The sequence below is a fragment of the Oncorhynchus kisutch genome, linkage group LG19, assembly GCF_002021735.2.
Source record: "Oncorhynchus kisutch isolate 150728-3 linkage group LG19, Okis_V2, whole genome shotgun sequence".
Classification (NCBI taxonomy): Eukaryota; Metazoa; Chordata; class Actinopteri; order Salmoniformes; family Salmonidae; genus Oncorhynchus; species Oncorhynchus kisutch.
Window position 1 is genome coordinate 31,929,318 of NC_034192.2, and position 16,201 is coordinate 31,945,518.

At 42.0% G+C, this 16,201-nt stretch overlaps 2 protein-coding genes across 35 annotated transcripts in view; both read right to left on the minus strand.

Moving 5' to 3' along the window:
* The window catches only part of LOC109864681 (protocadherin gamma-C5), a 186,029-nt gene that overhangs the window by 71,105 nt on the left and 98,723 nt on the right, over positions 1–16,201 (minus strand). Inside the window, exon 1 of one of the 34 annotated variants that reach the window (XM_031798555.1) lies at positions 12,932–15,503. The exons of 31 other annotated variants lie outside the window; for them this stretch is intronic. In XM_031798555.1, the coding sequence (XP_031654415.1) occupies positions 12,932–15,325 (2,394 nt within the window). In that variant the 5' untranslated portion in view covers positions 15,326–15,503. Of the gene's footprint in view, positions 1–4,103; positions 6,788–12,931; positions 15,504–16,201 lie in introns of those variants that run through there. 2 more of the 34 variants (XM_031798533.1, XM_031798541.1) reach the window with 2 other exon arrangements.
* On the minus strand, positions 324–3,662 carry LOC116355094 (protocadherin beta-16-like). The gene has a single exon (XM_031798563.1). It carries the CDS (start codon positions 3,352–3,354, stop codon positions 949–951), a length of 2,406 nt encoding a protein of 801 aa, XP_031654423.1. The 5' UTR covers positions 3,355–3,662; the 3' UTR covers positions 324–948.

A 16,201-nucleotide genomic window follows, 5' to 3' on the forward strand; every position in this document is an offset into this window, starting at 1 on the left:
ATATGCTCTCCAACCATGCGTAATATAAGCATATACACACCCCAATACATATGCACTATTAAAAAGGCATGATAACAGTGATCATTTACCTTATATTTAAGCAGTGGTGGAAAACGTACTCAATTGTCATACTTGAGTGAAAGTAAAGATATCTGAATAGAAAATGACTCAAGTAAAAGTGAGTCAACCAGTAAAAATACCACTTGCGCAAAGGTCTAAAAGTATTATGTTTTACATTTACTTAGGTATCAAAAGTAAAAGTATACATCATTTTAAATTCCTTATATTAAGCAAAGGGCAACATTCTCTCGTTATTATTTTTTCCATGGATAGCCAGGGTCAGGCTTCAACTCTCAGAAATCCTTTACAAACGAAGCATGTGAGTCAGATCAGAGGCAGTAGGGATGACCAGGGTTGTTTTCTTGATAAGCGTGTGAATTGGACCATTTTCCTGTCCTGTTAAGCATTCAAATGTAAGGAGTACTTTTTGGTGTCAGGGAAAATGTATGGAGTAAAAATAACATTATTTTCCTTAGGAATGTAGTGAAGTAAAAGTAGTCCAAAATATTTATCGTAAAGTACAGATACCCCCAAACTACTTAAGTAATACTTTAAAGTAGTTTTACTTGAGTACTTCACACCATTGGATTCGAGCTTTTATACACAACACAGTAACTGATGATCGTGAAATATTTGCTGGTTACAATTAGGCCATTATACACGATCACCGAATTCGCAATACAGGCATGATCATAACGGAAAGCGGCCATTAAGATAATTGGCGTAAAGCAATCCATAGGAATCACAATTCAGACGTTCAAGTGTGAAGCCAAATACACAATATTTGGAAAATAATCAGTGCAACGAACCATAAAACTATTTGCTTCTGAAATCATTGAAGTGTAAGATTATGAAACGAAAAACAGTGACATCATTAATATTCTGAGGTTATGAGAGCCGATTGTTCATGCTCACCTGGTTATCCCCATTATCATTGATCAGTGTGTCCCTCTGCGCGTGGGGGAGAGTCTGAGTTCCGTCCAGACTAATGATGCTCTGACTGCAAGGTCTGACGTATTTCAAATCACTCTTTCCGGAGTCAGCTGTTCCACATACCTCGTAATTATATACGTGTCTCAGTGTCCCAGTGCCACCTACGTCTGCGTAAAGGGGCGGGTAATACGGAATAACTGGAAGATTCCCGTTGGATTTGTAAAACATGCGCTCACGTCTCCATCTGTAGCATTTCACTGACAGGATGGCTATGATGGACACAATAAAGAAAAAAGAGACTACAGCCAAAGCCAAGACTAAGTAAAAAGTCAGGTTGTCATTGTACTCCTTGTCGTGCGTAAAATCAGTGAACTCCGAGAGCACTTCAGGGAAGCTGTCCGCTACTGCCACGTTAACATTGACTGTAGCTGAACGAGAGGGCTGCCCGTTGTCCTCCACTACAACAGTGAGCCTTTGTTTCACAGTGTCTTTATCATTGACTTGTCGTATAGTTCTTATTTCTCCATTCTGTAAACCCACTTCAAACAGCGCCCTGTCTGTCGCTTTCTGCAGTTTATACGAGAGCCAGGCATTCTGTCCAGAGTCCATATCAACAGCCACCACTTTAGTGACAAGATAGCCCACATCTGCTGAACGAGGCACCATTTCAGCCACCAGAGAGCTGCTAGTCTGGACTGGGTACAGAACCTGAGGTGCGTTGTCGTTCTGGTCCTGGATCATTATTTTCACAGTCACATTGCTACTGAGAGGAGGGGAGCCTCCATCCTGCGCTTTTACACGGAACCGGAAATCCTTGATCTGCTCGTAGTCAAAAGAGCGCAATGCTTGGATGACTCCACTATCAGCACTAACGGACACATATGAGGAGATAGCCACTCCGTTAACCGAGGAGTCCTCCAGTATGTAAGAAACACGGGCATTTTGGTTCCAGTCATCGTCTCTGGCTTTCACTGTGAATATAGAGAGGCCCGGTGTGTTGTTTTCTATAATGTAGGCCTCATATGAGCTCCTCTCAAAGACAGGCGCGTTGTCATTCACATCTGATATCTGTAAGGTGAGAGTGACGCTGCTGGAGAGCGAGGGAACGCCCTCATCAGAGCACGTCACACTGATGTTATACTCAGAGGCTCTCTCTCGGTCCAATTCACCGTCTGTTACTACAGTAAAGAAATTAACAGATGTCGATTTCATTATAAAGGGAATGTTTTCGTTTATCGCGCACTGGACATTGCCATTTTCACCTGAGTCTGGATCTTGAATGTTTATCATTGTCACAACAGTACCAGCTTTAATGTCCTCTGATATAACACTAGACTTCGACATCACATTAATAGCTGGTTTGTTATCATTTTCATCAACGACGTCGACCAAGATTTTACAAGAATCGGTGAGGCCTCCATCATCACTGGCCTGTACATGTATTTGATATTGTCGTGCCTTTTCATAATCAATATTTCCTACTAATCTCACCCCACCGTCATCCTCATTTATTTCAAACAATTCGTGATTACCATCCTGTGAATTCGAAATCGAATAACGTATTTTACTATTGGAACCTTGATCAGAATCAGACGCACTGACAGAAATTAAAACTGTGCCCTTTGGTGAGTTCTCTCTTAGGGTAGCCTTGTAGATACCCTGTGTAAAAACAGGTGCATTATCATTGGCGTCTAGTACAGTAATATGAATCTGCACTGTTCCAGACATCTGAGGCTCACCTCCATCTATTGCGGTTAATATCAAAGACAAATGCTCTTGTTTCTCTCGATCTAAAGGTTTCTGTAAAACCATTTCCACTGTCTTTCCGCCATCAGGTTGGTTTTGTAGTTTCAGGATGAAATTATCGGTCGGTTTTAGTGAATAGCTTTGGAGGCCATTAATATCAACATCCAGATCCATCGCCCTCTCTAGCGCAAATTTTGCACCAGTAACGGCCGACTCACTAATTCTGAATTTCATTTCACTCTTTATGAAAACAGGTGCATTATCGTTTACATCGGTTACCTCAATTGTGATGCTATAAAATTCCATCGGGTTCTCCAGAATGATCTGGAAATCTAGTGCACAAGGTGTAGTCTGTCCGCAGAGCGCTTCACGGTCTATTTTCTCTCTGATAAGGAGAACTCCCCTTTCTTTATTCAACTCGATGTATTCTGCGCTGTCTCCTGTATAAATACGAGCTTTACCTGATTTCAGTCTTTTGATATCTAAACCCAAATCCTGCGCTATGTTACCGATTAAAGAGCCTTTCGCCATTTCCTCTGGAATGGAGTAACTGACCTGCCCGTGCACTGAACTGAGAGAGAGGATCGAGATAAACAACAGTACTTGCCGTGTCATTGTTCTATCCGATATTTTCACTTCACCATGAAACAACAAGCAGGTTATAAAATCCGTAAAGAAGTCAGTAATATTGCATTCGTTTCTAGTTCAAAACATCAAAGGTAAACGACTCAACAATAAACCATTTTGGAACAAGAGAATGGCAGCTCTGTATCTTAGTATTAGTGTTCTCTGTAAACCGGACTGTGCGCTCTGTGTGCCGCTCTGTCTCTGTCTAATATATCGAGATGATGGGGGAAGGACTGCGACATATTTGCTATGAAGCTGCAACACACTAACCAACAGCGTCCCTCTGAGTTCAAACCACTGAACTACTGATATACTGAAGAAAAAAAAACTTCCCAACACACTTGGGAAAGTTTGAGTCTCCAAACTATAAAACACAGTATAACTATGCTAACAACACAAACAGGCCAATGTATTAATGATAAATGAAAACCAATATGTCAATGAGATGTGAACAAACAAGGACTAAAGATAATACACGTTGAGTGAAACTGCTACTTTAGAAAACTGCAGGCTCACTGATTGAAATACAGATTATTTGCAAACCACCGCTGTCCATGGCCGTGGTGCTGAAATGACCACATATTAGTGGAATATAGAGCATTTATGACCATGGAAACTTGCCAGGTATACAGACTTGATTTCAAACAGGTGAAATCACCTGGTGAAATAGCTTACATATAGACATATTTGGAACATACAGTTTAGGGGAAAATAAAAATTATTTAAATATAACAGACCTCTATTGGGGAGTCTGGTTCATCCAGGATGTTCTGTTCGTTCTGCATCCGCTGCATCGTCCCTGTAGAACTGGGGTCCATTATCAGTACGTTCTGACTACAGGGTCTGGCGAACTGACAGTCACTCTTTCTGGAGTCAGTCGTCCTGCACACCTCGTAATTATACACGTGCTGTAGAGTTCCTGTCCCCAAAGTGTCTGCATAACGCGGTGGATAATACGGAATAACCGGGAGATTGGAATGATAGAGGACACGAGACTGTCTCCATCTGTATATTTTCACTGATATGATAACCACTAAACACGTGATGAACAGAAATGAGACTACAGCCAAAGCCAAGACTAAGTAAAAAGTCAGGTTGTCATTGTATTCCTTGTCGTGCGTAAAGTCAGTGAACTCCGAGAGCACTTCAGGGAAGCTGTCCGCCACCGCCACGTTAACATTGACTGTAGCTGAACGAGAGGGCTGCCCGTTGTCCTCCACTACAACAGTGAGCCTTTGTTTCACAGCATCTTTATCATTGACTTGGCGTATAGTTCTTATTTCCCCATTCTGTAAGCCCACATCAAACAGCGCTCTGTCCGTCACTTTGTACAGTTTATAAGAGAGCCAGGCATTCTGTCCAGAGTCCACATCAACAGCCACCACTTTAGTAACAAGATAGCCCACATCCGCTGAACGAGGCACCATTTCAGCCACCAGAGAGCTGCTAGTCTGGACTGGGTACAGAACCTGAGGAGCGTTGTCATTCTGGTCCTGGATCATTAGTTTCACAGTCACATTGCTACTGAGAGGAGGGGAGCCTCCATCCTGCGCTTTTACGCGGAACTTGAAATCCTTGATGTGCTCGTAGTCAAAAGAGCGCACTGCATGGATGACTCCACTATCAGCACTAACGGACACATATGAGGAGACGGGAACTCCGTTAATCGAGGAGTCCTCCAGTATGTAAGAAACACGGGCATTCTGGTTCCAGTCAACGTCTCTGGCTTTCACTGTGAATATAGAGAGGCCCGGTGTGTTGTTTTCTATAATGTAGGCCTCATATGAGCTCCTCTCAAAGACAGGCTCGTTGTCATTCACATCTGATATCTGTAAGGTGAGAGTGACGCTGCTGGAGAGCGAGGGCACGCCCTCATCAGAGCACGTTACACTGATGTTATACTCAGAGGCTCTCTCTCGGTCCAATTCACTGTCAGTTACTACAGTAAAGAAATTATTCGATGTTGATTTCATCGCAAAGGGAATGTTCTCGTTTATTGAGCACTGAACTTTGCCGTTTTCACCGAAGTCTGGGTCTTGAATGTTCATCATAGTCACAACCGTACCAAGTTTCATGTCTTCCGATATGGCACTAGACTTCGACATCACATTAATCGCTGGTATATTGTCATTTGTATCAAGGACGTCGACCATGATTTTACACGATTCGGTGAGCCCTCCGTCATCACTGGCCTGTACATGTATCTGATATTGTCGTGCCTTTTCATAATCAATATTTCCTATTAGTCTAACTTCACCATTGTCCCCATTCATTTCAAACAATTCAGACACATCGTCGAGGGAATTGGAAATCGAATAGGTTACTTTACCGTAAGAACCTTGATCAGAATCAGACGCACTGACAGAAATTAAAACTGTGCCCTTTGGTGAGTTCTCTCTTAGGGTAGCCTTGTAGATTCCCTGTGTAAAAACAGGTGCATTATCATTGGCGTCTAGTACAGTAATATGAATCTGCACTGTTCCAGACATCTGAGGCTCACCTCCATCTATTGCGGTTAATATCAAAGACAAATGCTCCTCTTTCTCTCGGTCTAAAGGTTTCTGTAAAACCATTTCTACTGTCTTTCCGCCATTAGGTTGGGTTTGTAATGTCAATATGAAATTATCGGTGGGATTCAATGAATAGCTTTGGAGGCCATTATAATCAACATCAAGATCCATCGCCCTCTCTAATACGAATTTCGCTCCAGTAACGGACGACTCACTGATTCTGAATTTCATTTCTCTCTTTTTGAAAACCGGAGCATTATCGTTTACATCTGTTACCTCAACAATAATGCTGTAAAATTCCATCGGGTCCACCAGAATAAGCTGGAAATGCAGTGCACAAGGCGTCGTCTGTCCGCAGAGCGCTTCACGGTCTATTCTCTCTCTGATAAGGAGAACTCCCCTTTCTTTATTCAACTCGATGTATTCTGCGCTGTCTCCAGTATAAATACGAGCTTTACCTGATTTCAGTCTTTTGATATCTAAACCCAAATCCTGCGCGATGTTACCGACCAAAGAGCCTTTCGCCATTTCCTCTGGAATGGAGTAACTGGCCTGCCCGTGCACTGAACTGAGAGAGAGGACCGAGATAAACAACAGTACTTGCCGTGTCATTGTTCTATGCGACATTTTCCCTTCACCATGAAACAATACAAACGCTATAATCCGCAAAGAAGTATGTAATGTTCCATTAGATTCCAGTGAAAAACAGCAAAATAAAACGTGCCCAAACTCCACCACCGTGTAACAATAGAATCGCAGCTCAGTGTCACAATGTTCTCTATAGCCCGGACTACAGCGCTCTGCGTGCGGATCTGCGAGCCTATCTTTCTCTCTCTAATATACCGAGATGATGGGGGAGGTACTGATGCAAATCTGCTCTAAAACAGCAACACACTGACCAACAGCGTCCCTCTGAGTTCAATGCACTCCACTACATAAAATAAAAACAGTGCAACATACTTGGGAAGGTTTGAGTTTACAAACGATAAAATACCGTACTACTATTATATCAACACATAAGCCAATGACAAAATAATGCCAGTGAGATGTTTACAAACAAGTTCTAATGAAATACACGTTGCATGAAAATATTCTACCTTAGGAAAGTACTGGCTACCTATTTGCCAAGAGCCGCCGTCCATGACCATGGTGCTGAAATGGCCCCATAAGTAGAAGGAAGAGGATCTCTGAAAAGTCGCCAGGTACGACACATACTAGATTTTAAACAGATAAAATCGCCGATGCATTTAGACAGACACATGCAACATATAGTTTTATGGAAAAGATAAAGACTCAAATATAACAGACCTCTATTGGGGAGTCTGGTTCATCCAGGATGTTATGTTCGTTCCGCATCCGCTGCAGCGTCCCTGTAGAACTGTCCGTTATCAGTACGTTCTGACTACAGGGTCTGGCGAACTGACAGTCACTCTTTCTGGAGTCAGTCGTCCTGCACACCTCGTAATTGTACACGTGCTGTAGAGTTCCTGTCCCCAAAGTGTCTGCGTAACGCGGTGGATAATACGGAATAACCGGGAGATTGGAATGATAGAGGATGCGAGACTGTCTCCATCTGTATATTTTCACTGATATAATAACCACTAAACACGTGATGAACATAAATTAGACTTTAGCCAAAGCCAAGACTAAGTAAAAAGGCAGGTTGTCATTGTACTCCTTGCCACGCGTAAAAGTCAGTGAACTCCGAGAGCACTTCAGGAAAGCTGTCCGCCACCACCACGTTAACATTGACTGTAGCTGAACGAGAGGGCTGCCCGTTGTCCTCCACTACAACAGTGAGCCTTTGTTTCACAGCATCTTTATCATTGACTTGGCATATAGTTCTTATTTCCCCATTCTGTAAGCCCACTTCAAACAGCGCCCTGTCTCTCGTTTTCTGCAGTTCATATGAGAGCCAGGAATTCTGCCCAGAGTCCACATCAACAGCCACCACCTTAGTCACAAGATAGCCCACATCTGGGGAACGAGGCACCATTTCAGCCATAAGAGAGCTGCTAGTCTGGACTGGATACAGAACCTGAGGCGCGTTGTCGATCTGGTCCTGGATCATTATTTTCACAGTCACATTGCTACTGAGAGGAGGGGAGCCTCCATCCTGCGCTTTTACACGGAACTGGAAATATTTGGTCTGCTCATTGTCAAAAAAGTTCACGCATGTATGACTCCACTATCAGCAATAACGGACACATATGAGGAGACGGGCACTCTGTTAACTGAGGAGTCCTCCAGTATGTAAGAAACACGGGCATTCTGGTTCCAGTCAGCGTCTATGGCTTTCACTGTGAATATAGAGAGGCCCGGTGTGTTGTTTTCTATAATGTAGGCCTCATATGAGCTCCTCTCAAAGACAGGCGCGTTGTCATTCACATCTGATATCTGTAAGGTGAGAGTGATGCTGCTGGAGAGCGAGGCTTAGTGTCCAAGTCACTGTGTCTTAATAGGCTGTAAAAAAACAAACATTTGATGTATATTTAATAGTAACTGGGATATTTTCATTTATACCACAGTGTACCTGACCGTAACTATCAGAGTCAGGATCGTGGACGCTGAACATAGCTACAACCATATTTTGAAATGAGTCCTCTGGTGTTGAACTAGACTTCGAAAGTACACTGATTACTGGAGCATTGTCATTGATATCGATAACATCAACAATTACCTTACTGGAATCTGATAGACCACCATTGTCTATTGCTTCGATATCTATTTGGTAATGTTTGGCTTTTTCAAAGTTAACCTTGCCGACTAATATCACCTCTCCATTTGCATGTATATGAAACATGTCTGATACACTATCTATATTATTCGATATGGAATAAGACACTTCACCATTTGAGCCTTTGTCTGCAATCGATGTATTTGCTGTTGTCAAATAGGTTCCTTTGGGGCAATTCTCTGTAATAGTTACCTTAAAATCCAGTTGCTAAAAACCAGAGCATTGTCGTTAGCGTCTAACACAATGACGTGTATCTGCACAGTACCTAACAGCCGAGGCTCTCCTCTATCTATAGAAGTTAAGACTAAAGATACCTGTTCCTCTCGATCTAAACGTTTCTGTAAAAAACATTTGTTCACACCCGTCGACCTGGTTTTCGAGTTTCAAGACAAAATTGTCTGTGGGTTTCAGCGAGTAGCTTTGAAGACCATTTAAACCTGTTTGGATACCCTGCTTTCTTACACACGAATTTAGATTCAATCACAGCTGATTTCAAAAGGTTTCTCATACATGTTAAAACTGGAAGCATTGTCATTGATATCTGTGATCTCTACAGTTATTCAAAACAACTCCATTGGGTTCTCCAGAACAGTGGCAACCCATCATTCAGTGAGCCCCATCTGTTTTTTCTTGGTTGCCTGTTTTGCATGTTATTTTGGCATTAATATGTGTCACATATCAGTTTGCAAACAATGTACAAAAATAAATAATTGAGTTCACAAAGCCACATACAACCATATTCTCTTTTTTGCTTTCGCGAGTAAGGCACCTCCAAAATGCAGGTCTTTCAGCCTAGCTCAGTGCTTTCTGTGGTGGTGGGGTAGCCAGCGGAAAATACGGAGCGTAGGGGTTAGTAATGTTCTCTAGTTGCGCCGTGATTGGCTCAGTGTTCTGTCACTCATGGGGACACTTGGTCACCTGAAAATCAACCGGGAGAGTTGGAAAATGTAAGCCTCTTGAATGCTGCCATAGAGTTACATTAGAAGTTAAATACAAGAAGGCTCAAGGTCATTGGCCACAGATAAAATGACGTCAAATCACATTATATCCACCATAGCTTTGAAAGGACTGATAATGTCAACATCATACTTTCAAAATCTTAGCTAGCAAGCTAGACAAGGAGTCATCATCAAGCATCAAGTAGGCAATCTACTGGAAAATCCTTTTCAATCGTTGTCATATGAAGAGAAATTATGAAGAGAAATAGATAAACAAATCGGTGCTCTTTGACCATTGGCCATAAACATTACACAACAAGTTGGAAATCGCAAATTCAACAATGAGTGGTTTGGAATGAGTCAGTGGCTAACTGCAAGCATTGCAAAGCAGCCACTAGCCTGCTATTCAGTGGAGTGGGTGTGTGGTCCAAGTATGGGTTTAAATGTGTCTCTTTTCCAAGCTTAAAAGAATAAACATTCAAAATTGGCCATGCTGTCATTCCAGCATGACTTCTGCCGCGTTCAAAACAAGTGGACACTCGGAACTGGGAAATATCCGACATCAGTTAGTTAAAGACAACTGGGAACTCGAAGAAAAATGATCTCCGATTGGGAAAATACTTTTTGAACGGTCATCCAATCTCTAAATTCCAAGTCGGGAACTGGGGCCTCTTTCTAGAGCTCCGACCTGAAGATCACTGACGTCATGATTCAAACTAGTTTTTTCAGAGTACCCAGTTGTCTTGAAAGCACCATAAATCCAGAGAATGCCAGACTTGATGATAAAGTTTGATAACAAAATTTGCCCACGAAGGACCGCCACGCCACCTTCCTGTTCAAGTGAGCACAGCACAACAAGGTGAGTCCAAAAATGTTTTGAATGCTGCTGTATAAATAATGTAATATGCCAGGGAGATATATGTACTGTAGCTAAGAAAGTAATACTAAGTGTATGTTGTGTAGTAAGCTGTTCGCTGTTGGTGGGGCACATGTAGCCTATCGCCTGTTTTAGAGATATGTCATCATCGAATATTGTATTAGCTTTCATTGTCTGCTTACATGCCCCTGTTATTTATCCTACGGTTCTGAATTGGTGTACAGGTAGAACACTGTACGAACGGCCCATGTTCTGAATTCTGTCGCTGTACATTTCCAAAGAGCATAACAAATAGTTATATTGACTATGTCTGTCCTAGTTCGCTCATTAATGTCTTCATCGAAATTACAGATTGGCTCTTATCTGCTTGTCGTCCACTTATGACATAGTTTGTACATCTCAGTTGTCAGTAGAAACCACATTTGTTTAAGCAAGTCAGACATATCAGCTATGTTTTTTTTAAAGGCAGTAAATGAGGCAGAATGAACTGTTTCGCTGCCAGACAAGGCTCCGCTGATAGCCAGGTGTAACAGTGGTAAGGATTCAAAACATGGTGCTGAAAAGAAAGCCCTGCTGTTGGGACAGCTTTACGTAGGCCCCAACAGATTGTAGGCACCGTTTGTCACCGCTATAGTGCAAATAATGTATTGTTTAGTATTTTGTTGTGTGGTGGCTTTGCTGGCATGAGTCTAAAAAAACGTTGGGGAGTTTTCCCCACCAAGATACACATGCTCAAATCATCACTGCTCCACAACGATGTGTGAAGGCGTTATCTGTCCACAGAGCGCTTCACCGTCTAGTCTCTCTTTGATAAGGAGAACTCCTCTTTCATTCTTTAACTCGGTGTGTTCTACGCTCTCTCCAGTATGAATACGAGCTACGCCTGATTTATGTAGTTTAATATCTGAACCCAAATCCTGTGCCATGTTACGGATTAAAGAGCCTTTCGCCATTTCCTCTGGAATGGCGTAACTGACCTGCCCGTTCACTGAACTGAGAGAGAGGACCGAGATAAACAACAGTACTTGCCGTGTCATTGTTCTGTCCGACATTTTCTCAACGATATCAAACAACACACATATTATAATCCGTAAAGAACTCTGTATTATTCCATTAGTTTCCGCGCTAAAAATAATATCTCGCTTTCTCAGCGCTTTCTCTCTCCAATATATCGAGATGATGGGGGAGGTACTACTGCAAATCTGCAACACATTGACCAACAGCGGCCCTCTGAGTTCAGGAGTGTAAAGTACACACAGAATATGCAAAGCACATATGCTCGCCAACCATGCGTAATATACGCATATTCAAAAACCAAATACGTAGGCACTATTATAAAGGCATGATGACAGTGACCATTTACTTTTATGTATGAGCTGTTATGCACAACACAGTAACTGGTGGTTATTGAGCATGAACTGTATGCTGGTTACAATTAGGCCATTATACACTATCACTGAATTCGCAATACTGGCATGATCATAACGGAAAGCTGTCAGAGAGTTGAACTAAACAAATCCATAGGAAACACAGTTCAGACATTCTAGAGCGAAGCCCACTGCTCAATATTTGAAATATAACCACAGGGCAACAGAAGCATAGTAACATTTGCTTGTGAAATCATTGTGTGTTTTTTTTCTTTTTGTGAATGAATCATTTGTCTTATATATTTATTACAATGAGATTTCTCAAGTAAGCCCACGCCTTCCAATCTGAGTTCTGGATCAACTTTGTGATCATTACCAAAGCTAAGATGAGTTTTCACTAGTGTAGTTAGGCCACTGATCACATAAATAAACTCTCTGAAAGGTATTGGAAACTCTTTCATTGTTATAAACTGTTCATATGTGAGAATATTGTCCTTGTTGTTGAAAACATCAAGAACAAAGTCAATATTCCTCTCATGCCAGCTGGAACAATGACTTATTCCTTACAGTTATGTCTTAATTATTCCACAAAAGAGCTTTATGTGGGGAAAAATTGTGCAGGACACATATTTTTCAGGCCACTAAAGATTGTTGGTGAAACCTAGTCAATTTAGCAGGTACTCTTTCAGGAATATAATTACATTTCAGTAAAAATTGAAGCCCTCCCAACTTATTAAACACATTATTTGGAATGAAATACCATATTGAATCAGTATTGATCAAACATCTTTTCAACCAGTTTATCTTGAAAGTGTTATTTATGTCAACAAAATCCAACACTTCTAAGACTTTTTTAGGCGGTGAGACTTATTTTTCCAGATGAAGTCAAGAAAGGTCTTATTGATCTCTTTACAAGTAGCAGGATTTACACATAACGATAATGAATGAGTACACAAAACGAGACAGTCCCTCTGCCTTGGACAGAAGTACTCTCCCAAGTATAGAAAGATCTCTTTGCAGCCAATTATTGAATATATATTTGAAATCATTGAAGTGTAAGGATATGAAATGAGAATCAGTGACATCCTTCATATTCTGAGGTTATCAGTTGATCATTATCAGTTGATCATGCTCACCTGGTTATCCTCATTAGCATTGATCAGTGTGTCCCTCTGCGCGTGGGGGAGTGTCTGAGTTCGGTCCAGACTAATGATGCTCTGACTGCAAGGTCTGACGTATTTCATATCACTCTTTCTGGAGTCAGTAGTTCCACATACCTCGTAATTATATACGTGTCGCAGTGTCCCAGTGCCACCGACGTCAGCGTAAAGGGGCGGGTAATACGGAATAACTGGGAGATTCCCGTTGGATTTGTAAAACATGCGCTCACGTCTCCATCTGTAGCATTTCACTGACAGGATGGCTATGATGGACACAATAAAGAAAAAAGAGACTACAGCCAAAGCCAAGACTAAGTAAAAAGTCAGGTTGTCATTGTACTCCTTGTCGTGCGTAAAGTCAGTGAACTCCGAGAGCACTTCAGGGAAGCTGTCCGCCACTGCCACGTTAACATTGACTGTAGCTGAACGAGAGGGCTGCCCGTTGTCCTCCACTACGACAGTGAGCCTTTGTTTCACAGCATCTTTATCATTGACTTGGCGTATAGTTCTTATTTCCCCATTCTGTAAACCCACTTCAAACAGCGCCCTGTCTGTCGCTTTCTGCAGTTTATAAGAGAGCCAGGCATTCTGTCCAGAGTCCACATCAACAGCCACCACTTTAGTCACAAGATAGCCAACATCTGCTGAACGAGGCACCATTTCAGCCACCAGAGAGCTGCTAGTCTGGACTGGGTACAGAACCTGAGGCGCGTTGTCGTTCTGGTCCTGGACCATTATTTTCACAGTCACATTGCTACTGAGAGAAGGGGAGCCTCCATCCTGCGCTTTTACGCGGAATTGGAAATCCTTGATGTGCTCGTAGTCAAAAGAGCGCACTGCATGGATGACTCCACTATCAGCACTAACGGACACATATGAGGAGACGGGAACTCCGTTAATCGAGGAGTCCTCCAGTATGTAAGAAACACGGGCATTCTGGTTCCAGTCAACGTCACTGGCTTTCACTGTGAATATAGAGAGGCCCGGTGTGTTGTTTTCTATAATGTAGGCCTCATATGAGCTCCTCTCAAAGACAGGCGCGTTGTCATTCACATCTGATATCTGTAAGGTGAGAGTGACGCTGCTGGAGAGCGAGGGCACTCCCTCATCAGAGCAGGTCACACTGATGTTATACTCAGAGGCTCTCTCTCGGTCCAAGTCGCTATCCGTTACTAGACTGTAAAAGGCGTTAGATGTTGATTTAATAGTGAATGGGACGTTCTCATTCATGCCACAGTGAACTTTACCATTACTTTCTGAATCAGGGTCGTTCACGCTCATCATAGCTATTACTGTGTTCGGACTGGAATCCTCTGGTATTGAACTTGATTTGGAAATCAAATTGATAACAGGACTATTATCATTCATGTCACTAACATCTATAATTATTTTACTTGAGTCTGACAGACCTCCCTGATCTTTTGCCTCAATAAATATTTGATAATGTTTTTGTTTTTCATAATCTATATGACCAATCAATTTCAATTCGCCGCTGTCATGGTCTAACTCAAACAAATCCGATACACCGGCGGTGCCACTTGATGAAGAGTAGGTAACAAGACTATTAGACCACTTGTCCGCATCAGATGCACTGACAGTAGTTAACACGGCTCCTTTAGGAGAATTCTCCACAACCGTGGCTTTGTAAATCTCCTGGGTAAAAACCGGAGCATTGTCATTCGCGTCTTGTACTGTGACATGGATTTGCAGCGTTCCAGTCATTTTAGGCTCGCCTCCATCCATTGCTGTTAACACTAATTTAATATTTTCTTGTTCCTCTCGATCTATTGGCTTCTGTAAAACCATCTCTACCTTTTTACTACCGTCTGGCTGGTTTTTCAGTTGTAATTTAAAGTGATCAGTGGGTTTAAGGGCGTAGGTTTGAAGACCGTTATCACCAACATCAGAATCCACTGCCCTCTCCAGCATAAATCTGGCTCCGGTACCTGCAATTTCACTAATCTCAAATTTCATTTCACTTTTTCCAAAACTGGGAGCGTTATCGTTTATATCTGTGATCTCAATCGTTATTGTATATAATTCCATTGGATTCTCTAAAATCATTTGAAAATCAAGGGCGCAAGGCGTCGTCTGTCCGCAGAGCGCTTCACGGTCTATTCTCTCTCTGATAAGGAGAACTCCCCTTTCTTTATTCAACTCGATGTATTCTGCGCTGTCTCCAGTATAAATACGAGCTTTACCTGATTTCAATCTTTTTATATCTAAACCCAAATCCTGCGCGATGTTACCGACTAAAGAGCCTGTCGCCATTTCCTCTGGAATGGAATAACTGACCTGCCCGTGCACTGAACTGAGAGAGAGGACCGAGATAAACAACAGTACTTGCCGTGTCATCGTTCTGTCCGACATTTTCCCTTCACCATGAAACCACAAGCAGGTTATAATCCGTAAAACAGACTGCAATATTCCATTAGTTTTCCAGTTGAAAACATCAAAGGTAATTGACAAAGAAATGCACAATTCTGGAACAAAGGAATCTCAGGCTGCTGTCTCCGTGCTTTAGTGTTCTCTATAACCCGGACTGTGCGCTCTGCGTGGGGCTCTTTCTCTCTCTAACATATCGAGATGATGGGGGAGGTACTGCTGCAAATCTGCTCTAAAACTGCAACACACTGACCAACAGCGGCCCTTTGAGTTCAATGCAAGGAACTACACAAAATGAATTCAAGAAAATGTATAGAGGTATTTCCAGTCAACAATGGCAATTTCAAGTTTAAATTAGCCCACTGACAGAAAATATCAAACATTACACGACCTTAATTCTCATCACTGTCAATTGAAATCGAATGCCATATATACTCTGACATGCTTCAGCTTTCTATTAAGTTACAGTAACATCACAAAGCATATCCTATGGCAAGCAAATTGCATGAAATATTAAACAAGAAGCTAATGCAGAATCTAAAATAAATGATAACACACTACATCAGAGGAGTATGATGAGATGAACGTGAGTGAGGTAGGCCGATTGAATGTTACCACGGAGTCAAATAGTAACACGCCTTCACTTGAATCATGTCACCAACATAACACACTGAAAGTACATAGGCCTATCAGTCGTTGCTCAAAATAGATTTAAATTGTTCTAGACAAGCGGGAAAATATTGACACACTCGTGTAGATGTGAATTATGCAGTGGGAACCTTCTCTGACTTTAGTTCTACATCACACTTTTACGTTTGAATGAAAATCTCACTGGAGCGCAATGAAAGAAAAACGGCGCTG